The following is an 11739-nucleotide window of genomic DNA, read 5'->3' on the forward strand; positions in this document are numbered from 1 at the left end:
GGAAATTTTTTTTTCTCCTTTGTAGCCCTTTCCATGACCATTGTTCTTTGTATTTCTGATGGTTTTTCTTTTAGATTTGAAATTGCTATCAATAGAACAGAAGATACGGAACAAGTCATAATTCCTGTTTGTTTAAGGGAGAAGTGCAGGCACACTAGCTACAGCCATAGTGGTTCTTTACTATTTGGTCAACCTTTTCTCATAGCAGTGCCTAGAAACAATACTGAAGATAAACTGTATAATCTGCTGCTGCTAAGAATGTGGTAAGTTCATTTTTAAAAGAAAAATTAGTTTGTTTAGGATAATGCTAATAGTTGGAGTCAGTAGGCATGTACTTTCATGTGTATTTCTAACATACTGATTAGATTTGTGTACTTGTATTTGCTTTCTGTTGAATATTAAATATAAAGTTTTAGCCACTAATGTGGATTTTAATTTGATTTTTTGTTAGCATGACCTCATCCAAAAACTGTTTGAGAAGACAGTAGGGAGTCAATCTGTATTATTAAATAATTCTCTTGTGTGCTTAGCTGTTTGTTTGGTCTTGGTGAAGTGGAAATGTTTTCCAGTTACTCTGCTATGGTTATACTTCCTGTATCTACTGTTCAAGTTTATGCATTAATTTTTGTTGTAAAAGTACACGGTAGACACTTTCTGAAACTAGACTAGAATTAGTGTCATTATATGGAAGAAATTAAAATCATATAACTTCCAGTTTAGATTTATGCTTCTTTCTCTGTTGATGTAACTTTCTCTGTAATATGGTTAATGAGCATTTTAAAAACTCAGTACTGGGCAAACAGAGAGTGAGACTAAGAACCAAGTTGTCTCAGACCAAGCAGCTGCCAAAAATATACAGTCACATATGAGCAGGTTTTCGTATGTGCTTGTAACACTAGACACGTTTGGCAATAAAACTCATAATTGAGTAAATCAGAAAGGAGTGCAGAAATACAGTACAGTAGCAAGAACTTGAGATTACAATTTAATTACTAGTTTGAGCAATGAAAATTGTTTAACAATCCATTGCTTCTAACTGTTGCTTTCATTTGTTACATTTAGCCGCTATGTAAAAACATGTACTGAAAGTGAAGACACTGAAGGTTCCCTGCATTGCTGTAAGGACCATGGTATCAATGGTAATGGCCCAAATGGAATACATGAAGAAGGATCTCCAAGTAAGACTGGAATATCTAAACTTGTTTAGTATTTGGTGTTGAATTTGAAATGGAATTTAAGTCTCTAGTGTTTTTCAGTTACTGTCATTCTGTCTCATTTCTTCCTCTTTATTCCAATTGCTTAAGGTGAAATGGAGACAGATGAGCAAGATGATGAATCCAGCCAGGATCAGGAACTTCCCTCAGAGAATGAAAACAGCCAATCAGAAGATTCAGTTGGGGGTGACAATGACTCTGAAAATGGATTGTGTACTGAGGATACTTGCAAAGGTCAACCACTCACGGGACACAAGAAGCGATTGTTTACATTCCAGTTCAATAATTTAGGCAGTACTGACATAAACTACATCAAAGATGATACCAGGCATATTAGATTTGATGATAGGCAACCTAGGCTTGATGGTAAGTCACAGGGAACACAGTGGGCAATATTTGGTTCTGAGACTCTTTTCTGACTCTCACGTTTCATTTTCTTTGTGTGTTGTTTGGTATATTTTTCTTTTAGATAGTAAATTCTTTATGAATAACTGATTTTTTTATTACAGTTGACTTTTTGAAATACAGAAATTTTATGTGCTTCAATTTTTTGTAATTAATTCATTATACCATTGTTTAATTTATTTTGAAGAGTGTTTGCACTCTTACTGATACAGTAGTGCAGTCAACAATGCACTATTGTTAATACAGTTTCACGTAAAGCAGGAAATAATATTAAGAGAAAACATTTATTTTTAATCTTAGAAAGATCTTTCCTTGCTTTGGATTGGGATCCTGAATTGAAGAAGAGATACTTTGATGATAGTGCAGCAGAGGTAAGCTGTTTATGTTGCTCCCTTTTCCAGCACAAATAAAAACTAAACATAAAAAAATGCAACTTAACTAGTGTGACATACGAGATTGTAAGTCTCCACAAGAAGAAACAACTATATCTTTTTTCATGTCCTTCTTAGTAAATAATGTTGTCGTAAATAAACTTCATATATACATCCAAGTAATTAGCAAATCTGAGGCTTATGAACTGGAAAGTAAATATGAAGCTGTGGAAACTTTTTACTTGAATGGTTTCTGATCAATTTTTCCATATATAGGAGCTTTGTAGTTACTGTTTATAGTAAGACGACATCACTAAAATGAGTTTTGTTTCATTTGTTCTCTTAACTCAAGAAATACTTCTCTTTAGGATTTTGAAAAACATGAAAGTGTGGAATATAAGCCTCCCAAAAAGCCTTTTGTGAAATTAAAAGACTGCATTGAGCTGTTCACAACAAAGGAAAAACTAGGTGCTGAAGACCCATGGTAAGCACAAAAAATTAAAATTATATTCTGTGGTGTATTTCTCAAAATTAATCAAGACCACACTTGAACATAGAGATCAGTAACTGATTTATTAATGGTATTTTGAATCTTGTTAATTCAAACATAGTTGAAAATTCTCAAAATGCTTTTTGTTTTGATCCATTACTTAACCAAAATTTTTACCATGTACAGCAGGTTATATTTGTAAGGAACACATTTAATGCATTCACAGTTAGGAGGAAGGATTTATAGTTAAGGTGCTCTAGTCCATGAACTTTGATGGACAGTGAATGAATAATATTGTGACAAATTCAGTGTAGTTGTTTAAACAAATATTCCTTTCTGAGATGAGAGAGGTTGGTGCATACTGTAGTTTCCTTATGCAAATACATAACTTGCCTTGCATTGATACATGAGGGAATGTCTGTAGTCAATAGCAAGTTTATGGGATGGGGAATGTCTGTAGTCAATAGAAACCCTCAAATTCATGTTCTAGTTGTTAGGTTTTTGGCAGAGACTCCTATTCATGGTTCTTCCAAATTATAATTTGGAATCATATCTGAATATTCATAATAATAGTATGTTCCCATAAGATCCTTTTTTTCCAGGAGTTTTTTAGCAGATAATCTTTCATCAACACCTTTAAGCTCAGAATTAAGTTTGACAAGAGAGTCTGACAGTTTTTCTTCTGTGGATACCCAAAGTTTTGGAGCGTTCCAAACATTGTCACCAGAGTTTCTCCTATATTTTTGCAGGGTAGGGAGGTAACTTACAAAATCTCTTTTTTCTGTGTTTGCTAAATTATAGAATACTGGATAGACTGATTGAGATACCAACTCAAGTATGGTGTGAAGCACTTCCATTTTGGCAGCACATTTTAAGCTGAGTATTTTAACTACTAAATACAACTGCAGAAGTCAAGCAGCTGCTACTAGGTGCATCTCCCTGGAGGTCATGAACCACATTCCTCTCTATTTGTTAGGTCATCACAAGTCTAATGTACAAGAGTTCATCATCTCTAGTCCAGCGCTGTTTGTATTCTACATATTCTAATCCAACTGGGAAAACAGATTTTCAATTCCAGCCTGCCCTTACAGTTCTCCTGATTTTTTGTCATTATCTGGTGTTGCTATTTAAAGACACTTGTGCAGTCTTTTCATTAGGGTTCATCTCTTTTCTTTCCCCTCCCCTCCTAGATTTTTACTTGTTAGATGCCAAAGTGTAGAATATGCATAGACTGCTTCACAGAAGTTTCTGCCATTCATTCTTACTTACCTTCCTCCCTGAGCATTAGTTGCCGAACGATTCAAGTACGCATTGCAGGGAACATAAATTTCGAAGTCATAGCCTGTTCAATACTTGCCTGCTAAGAAGGGAAGTTTCTAGTAATGACTTTCTCCAGGTTCCAGGAATCACTGTAATCTGGTTTTAGATGGTAGATGGGATAGGGTGGTGGATGGATGAATTTGGAAATTGAAAGTTGAAAGAATCACAGTTGTTTGATATTTTTGGCGTTTTTGTGATTGTTAGTTTCTTAACAGTTTATCTCTTTTTCATAAAATACAAGAATGCTGTGTTCTAACTAAGAATACAGGGATCTGATCAGTGATGTAGGAGATGAGAATCCAATATTGAGGGATGCTGCTTCTGTGTTAATCATGTTGAGCTTCACTGGGATCACACTTGCACATTGTAAACTGGAAGGGATATCTATGGCAATAGTAACAGAACATGAAGAGTGTTTTTTGCTCATTCAGTTCCTCCTGTGAATGTGAGTTTCTCTTTGGTAATGTGTTTTAACGTATATATGGACTACAGTTACTTAAAATTGATGGTTTTTCCTTTTAGGTATTGTCCAAACTGTAAAGAACATCAGCAAGCTACTAAGAAGTTAGACTTGTGGTCACTGCCCCCTGTACTGGTAGTTCATCTGAAGCGCTTTTCCTACAGCAGATACATGAGGGACAAGTTGGATACATTGGTTGATTTTCCAATAAAGTAAGAAATCCAAATATTTTGATGCTAGAAGTATAAAATCATGACTAGGATATATGTTTAATACAGCAGTTTACATAAAATTGGTTTGTTCTCAACTTCTATGAGAGGATCCAGTAAACTAATGACAAAATGCTTCTGGGTTAAAAGCATAAGCTTTGCAAAATAATTATAATGTAAAAATGTGGAAGACTGCTTGTTCCTGTTCCATTTCTCACAGAGTGAAAGAGAAGCACTGGCAGAGTAGTGTGGTGTATTTTTCTAGGACATATGAAGTAAAGGGCTCTGAGACCACCAAACTGTGGTTAAAATGCTGTTAACATGACTGAATTTTGTTGTTTGTTTTATTTTGTTTTGCTTTGTTTTTTAACAGTGACTTGGACATGTCAGAGTTCCTTATTAATCCCAATGCAGGGCCTTGCCGCTACAACTTGATTGCTGTCTCCAACCACTATGGAGGAATGGGAGGAGGGCATTGTAAGTTGATTTCAAGTGTCATCAGTCTAGATGTCAGTTTTTCTTTCCATGTTGATTTGATTGAGGTACTGATCACTTTGAATCAATGGTGCTTTTTAATGGTTGAGGGACAATTTTTTTCCATTACCTTGAAATGCTTTCACAAGTATTTTAACACAAAATTCTGTATGCAATGAGCTTTCAAGGCTGATTGTAGGTTCTTTTATACTTCTAGCTATGCATATTGTGAAAAGAGAAAACACATTCCTTGTGCTTTTTCTTGAAAGCAGAGAGAAAAAATGACTGAGGGATTGTATTTTGATTGTCCTTTTCAGTATACATTGGTTTTAGAAGGGAAGTGTTAGTGATTAAACTCTCTTTGCTAAAAATAAAGTGTTAAAGATGTTTAATAGTGATAATGAGGTTTAGTTAGTTAAATATGAAGTGTTTGACAGTAACACACTCTAGTAACCAATTGTACTACATCTATGAAAATACAAAGTCCTGAGACATTGTACTTTTTTGTCCTAGATACTGCTTTTGCAAAAAATAAGGATGATGGAAAATGGTACTACTTTGATGACAGTAGTGTGTCCACTGCAAGTGAGGACCAGATAGTGGCAAGTATCTTTTATGTTTCCAAATTTGGGACTGTTGATGTTTTCAGGAAAAATGAAGGGTAAACCATGAAACTTTTGTTAAATTTGTAGGCAGTCGTTTGTGTTCCTTCAAAGCACAGTAGAAACCAAAAACGCTCTGCTACAACATGCAAAAATAACTGTAACATAAACAGTCTGGATTTCTTTGTAATTTTACCTTGTATACTTGGAAGCAAAGAAAAAGAGTTAGTAACCTGGATTGTAAATGTTTTGTTGGATGTCTCACGAACGTAATGTACTGCCCTCTTTTACAGTCCAAAGCAGCGTATGTGCTCTTCTACCAGAGACAGGACACAATCAGTGGAACTGGCTTTTTCCCACTTGACCGGGAAACTAAACAAGGTGCTTCAGCTGCCACAGGCATCCCACTAGAAAGTGATGAAGACAGCAATGAAAATGATAATGATATAGAAAATGAAAATTGTATGCACACTAACTGATGGGAAGAACTAGAAGCCATAAGAGACTCTCTTACTGGGGATACGGATTGAAAGAGTGAAAATGCCCACCAAATTAAGTATAAAAATCTGAGATGGGGAGTTTCAGATAATAGAATGTAAATCTTTATTACATTTTAACATGTGCAGTACTTGAAGTGAAACAATAAAAACTTAAACAGAAATTGTCTCTAATGCATTTACAGTCTCATATTCACAAGATATATATAGGAAATCACAAATAAACCCCTTTTAAGTTTTCTGCTGCTGTTCTGATGGATTATGTTTTCTTTTGTTTTGGATGTGAATTAATAACTAAAATATTAAATCTGTGGACTTCTTATATTTACTTTCCTAGTACTGCAAGAATACTACTGCCAAGTCTAGTTTCTGGATGAATATACACATGTTCCTTAGGCTGCCAACAGACTACAAGTAAAATGTTATAAATACCTAAAGTAGTTTTCTTGAAACAAAAAAGTTTTTGTTTCTCCCTATTTTTCTTCTTTTTAAATTCGGTCTCAATAGAAGAAGTAGCTTGAAAAAGGTGTTTTAACCTTTTGTGACATAGTGGAACATCCAGAATATTACGTTTATCTTATTTCTGCTGTGGAACAGGTTCTGGATTTCATGCTGCATTAACAGAAAGGGTTTTCAATTAAATGTAAGTATCCATTGTTGCTTGTTGGAATCTACTCTGCAGACATAATTCCTGTTATCTTGCTTCTAAGACATGCATAATTTTTTATCTGATAACAGTCCAAAATTTAAATTGTGCTATAAGTTCTCTCTCCCCAGTTTTTGTAGTTTGACAGCTTGCAAACTACTCTGTATTAAGGTCAGAGTTAATAGTATTCTGTATCCATAGTAATGACTGTGTATCAGGCTTAGTTGAGAATATTTTCAATATGACCTGCCTTTAAATTGTTAATTGACAAAATCACTTTAAAGGTAGGCCTGTTAATTTTCTTTGTGTGTTCCGGATGGAATTCACCATAGCCTTACAGTGTATCTGAAAAGGTAACTCATAAGAGAATTGGCATTTGCATGTTCAAGTCAGAACCTGTACAGTATATAAGGCATACAAACTCCAAGTTGGATTTCAGTTAACTGTGTTCAGGGGTCCAGGATGCCAAAATAAGTGTGAAAGTTTGAAATATTTTTGATTTGCTGCTTTCCCTTTGATCTAGTTGGAAGAATGTATTGTTGATTTGCATACAATACTGCCTTTGAGAGGGGCTCTTAAATGTGGGGGCACATGTCACATATCTACTACCTGGAGAATTGCTTTGTGTCCCACTGTTTAAAATTTAAAAAAGAAAAAAGCAAAAAGTATGATGTTCTTCACTTGAACTAATCAAATACAATAGGTTATAAATTGTGTATTGTAAATAAAAGTTCACTCTGTGAGTGCACATTTTGGTAAATTATTTATTTATGTTAGCATTAAAAAGTTTAAAAAATTGCATTTGACCAGGATATAAATGAGATATGTTGGACATGGCTTTGCTTTATACCTTGATATTAAACTGGTGTTTCATCCTGGTATTTTAAAGCTGCTTTGAGGTTTTTTTTTTTAAATGTAAACTAACCTCCTGCATGACAGAGGTTAAAATTTTGTCTGCACTTGAGTTCACTTGGGTTTACATTTGAAATGCGCATGTTTATTTATACAGATTTCAATAAAGCTATTCAAGGCCTTATTTAGTGTTTCATTTTGTTACAAATTCTTTTCCCACAGTGTTTGTATCGTCATGGGTAGTCTTTGAGATCTCATATTCTCAGTTACAAACTAGTTATGTAATGACCAACATAGAACAAGATTATAGTGTTTCAAGTAGATGGCATATATAAAAAGGTTTCCTCTCATCATTGGCCTTAAAACATTTATAAGACTGTAAAAACAGTGTCAAAATGTTTGTTTGTGAAAGTAATACTGGAATAATAATCAGATGCAAATACATGAATTGTGAGATGGCTGGGAAATGAGAGAATATATTTAAGATTAGAAAAACCCATGGGGTTGGTGGGGGGGGAAATGATACAAGCTTTTGGAAGCAATCCTAGAGAAGTGGTCAACTATTTGAATAACACATACAAGCAGCCCCCCTATATTCATGCTCCCATTTTTTCCATATCTTGTTAGCCTAAAAACTTGTTTGGAAAAACCACACAGAGCAAAGGATCTGATTTCACTTACCAGAGTACCTTAGGAGTTTGTAGATTGGAGCTTTAATATCTGATAACTCAGAGTCCTAATGTACTTCATTCTCCCTTTGAAAATGAAAATAAACACACACAGAATGTTAAATTTGAAGGAATGTATTTACCTGCTAATAATTGGATCTTCCAACTAGAATTTAAAAGGGTATTGATCAAAAAGTAACAGTTAGGGAAAAAAGTACATAGTTTTTATTATTATTATTATTATTATTATTATTGTTATTTCAGCTTCCAAGATTACAAACACACAGTTTGTATAATCAGCTTCTTAATCAGAGATAAAAATCAGTAATATCTCTATTCGAGTGTCTCAAAGGTTTCTGGGAATTCAGAATTCCTTTTATAAAACACATTCATGTGTCAGATACAGTTCTTCCAGTGTGGACATGCTTTAAAGTACAGAAAGTATATTATGCTTTACAGTGTTTATCAAAAGTTATTCTCAGCTTATTATTTATATGGAGAAGAGTATCCTAACACCTGTTAAGAATCATGTCAGATAAAAATCTAGCATGCTTTTTTTCACCAAAAAGTTTGCTGTCAGTAAATATCAGCATAACCTCTAAAATTACAAGATTCAGTTAAATTTCTTAACATGACGGTCACAGAAACAAATCACAGTAGGAAAAAGAAGACTGCTTGCAATTCCCATTTAGTGAATTTTGTGACAGCAATATTAAAGCCATTAATTTAAAGCCAGGCTGGGAGGGAAGGAGAGATAAAGAAATGCTGCCCAGCACCTCTTATTTTGGTTGGCTTCAGACAGTTCTGGATGTTTTGGTGCAGATAGCTCTGTGCTTCATCCACCTAAATTAAAGTCCCACCTGCCTTCCTGGTAGAATGAAGTTTGCAGCTTCCTTTAGAGCTGATGAGATGAGAAAACTCAGATGTTCTGCAGTTAATGATGTGGAAATAATCTGCGGCAGCTACTTGCTGTGGGAAGGCCACAACCCTTTCTAGGTTTCCCAGGATGTTAGCCCTGTGTTATGGAGTGTAGTGTATTTTTTTCAAGAGATTTGAAATCTTTAGAAGGAAATCTGTACGGCAGGCAAAGAAATTAATTGGCAAACCCACTAGTTTTCTTTAAAAATTGTGCTGCTTGCTTTATGTCAGAGTTGTAGTTGCAGGGTATGGTTTTTCTTTGTTTCTAGGTACTTGTTACTTTGACAAAGAAAATCACCATAAATGTAGTGAAACAATAGGAAAACTATATCTGATAGAATAAGCATATTCTTAGTCTGCAGGCAAATTGCTCTCTTCAGATTTTTTTTAGTTCTCTTTCCCTGGGGGGTAAACATTGTGAAAACAGTTCCAGTTCTCTAGTTCTAAGATTGGATGCTTTACTGGCATCATGTTCTCCTGAGGCAAGCAGAGAGACCTGTCGTACTGAAATTACATCTTGGAATAACATGGGAAGCCAGAATAGTCTAAATGTGACAAATTTATTTAGGGAATGAGCTGAGGTGCTATATGTCAGGTAGTGTTAACAGTCATCCTGGGCCAAATTATGCAACCGTTAATAGAGGACTCTCTATTGATAAAGAATTCACATCAGTCTATGGTTTAATAAAAAGTAAATTTTGTTATTTGTCAGGGCAGTAACTGAAAAAGACAGTTGATAATACAGATGCACCTAAATTATTACAGTACTTAGCAATTAATTGTCACTTCAAGTATCACAATATTCTCATCAAGACATGAATGTTACACAGTATCATCCAACACAAAGTTTAGGAAACAACCTACAACCTCAAAATAATTTCCATTAGGCAGTCATTGTGGAATAGAGATGTTGTTGAAGAAGTTGGTGGCACTTGGTCTTAAGTTAACATTTTTATTCAGTGTGCAAAATATTCAGATCATATCTACAGAATGTGGAAAGTAGTAACTACCCCTATATCCTCTGCAGCCCCAGTAGACAAGCAATTCAGCACTAAAACAGTGGCACAAGAGCTAGTCCTTGGGTACATAAGCAGAAATGAGAAATTAGCTTAATCTTTCTGGGTCTCCGGTAAGGAGCCTGTGAAAATACACTGTTTGAGTTCCTACCCGTTCAAAGTTTGGTTTGTAACCTGGGACACATTATAGAAAAAAAGTTACAACCCCATAGTAAATAAATTTTCACTGACACATGGGGAGAAGAGTTACTTTCTCAGAAATACTACTCTTAAGTGGCTCAATTTGTACGTGACACCTTATGAGGGGGGACTTTATGCAGGGAGTCTTGGAGTGTAGGGAGACATTCAAAGAACTAGTGGTTCAAAACTGGAACAGAACAATCTGAAACAGAGGTAAGTGTGGGAGTCTTTTATGCAATTATCTAAAACAGAGAGGGAAGACACTGGCAGAACAACCAGCAGAGGCAAGTGATGGGTTGTTCTATTAACTCCGGGCTACGTGCCTTCCCTGGGTTACAGAGGGAGGCAACTGAGAGGTGCAAGGGCCCTTCCCCTTCTGGGATGGAAAATTAGTCTGAGTCATCTCAGCCACCTGCCCCAGCTTAGAGATCTTTGAATCCATAGACATCCTGTTCTTTTCAGAGGAATGTTCCTCCCTCTTTAGACCTAACTGTACCCATTAAAAATCACTTAGAAGTTTTGAGTGGAGGCCTGAATACATATGTATTTGCTCCAAGCTCACCATGGTTTGAGGGAAGGTCTTTACTCACTAGTGTTATAATTCATAAACAGAGGAATAAAACCCATGCTCTTGTTCAGCACAGCAAATGGTATGACTTTTCTTCCCTTCTTTCACCCTGGCTTCCAACTAAAACTCATGCAGCCACTCCAAACCCTCTCTGTTATACTGTCCTAGTTCTGGCCAAGGACATGAGAGATGGCGCCTGGAGCTGTGTGTGCATGCCCAAGTCAATGTGCTATTCCATATTATCTTACATCACAGCCAGGAGCAGGGAAAGGGCTCTCACTTCCCAGGACAGGGCAGGTGATGCTTTTCCCAGGGAGAAGTGGGGTAACAACTGTCCTGACCAGAGGGTTTCTCTACCATTTTCCATTGTTTTGGGCTTGTGGGGAAACAGGGCACGAGAAGGGGCAGAGGGACATGTTTGTCTTGGAACTGCACAGCACCAGATTGGGTTGCTTGGTTATACTGTTTTGGTATGTAAATCACTCTCCTTTTTTGTATACTTTTGTTATTAATAGTGTTGCTGATATTGTTCATTTTCTTGTCTCATTGCTGTTTCCAGTAAGCTGTTCTTAGCTCAAGATCTCTTTTTTCTCTCTCACTAGAGGGGTGAGGAAGCGGAGCACCTGTGTGGGGCTTAGTTTCCAGCTGGGCTTAAACCATGGAAAAGACCTTTGATTTATTATAATTTCCTCCAAGTAACACTTTCCCCCCATTAGAGCCTATACCAAAACATACATCTCTGTTTTCCTTCTTTCTTTTCCATTCTGGAAGAGCATCCTTGCCAGGACAACTGCTGTTAAAACACAATGACCCGTTTTCCTTCTTTCTTTTCCTTTCAGGAAGAGCATC

General features: G+C 35.8%; 1 protein-coding gene across 4 annotated transcripts in view; it reads left to right on the forward strand.

The window, feature by feature from the left end:
* Positions 1–7724, forward strand: part of USP15 (ubiquitin specific peptidase 15) — a 60983-nt gene extending 53259 nt beyond the window's left edge. For 3 of the 4 annotated variants that reach the window (XM_039726665.1, XM_039726666.1, XM_039726667.1), the window contains 9 exons: positions 75–263; positions 1063–1178; positions 1305–1580; positions 1920–1990; positions 2359–2474; positions 4323–4472; positions 4843–4946; positions 5457–5545; positions 5839–7724. In XM_039726665.1, the coding sequence (XP_039582599.1) occupies positions 75–263; positions 1063–1178; positions 1305–1580; positions 1920–1990; positions 2359–2474; positions 4323–4472; positions 4843–4946; positions 5457–5545; positions 5839–6024 (1297 nt within the window). In that variant the 3' untranslated portion in view covers positions 6025–7724. Of the gene's footprint in view, positions 1–74; positions 264–1062; positions 1179–1304; positions 1581–1919; positions 1991–2342; positions 2475–4322; positions 4473–4842; positions 4947–5456; positions 5546–5838 lie in introns of those variants that run through there. The other variant, XR_005629545.1, reaches the window with a different exon arrangement.
* Positions 7725–11739: the final 4015 nt, after the last annotated feature.

This window comes from Passer montanus, unplaced genomic scaffold (genome assembly GCF_014805655.1).
Source record: "Passer montanus isolate IOZ18808 unplaced genomic scaffold, ASM1480565v1 scaffold6, whole genome shotgun sequence".
In the NCBI taxonomy this organism is placed as follows: Eukaryota; Metazoa; Chordata; class Aves; order Passeriformes; family Passeridae; genus Passer; species Passer montanus.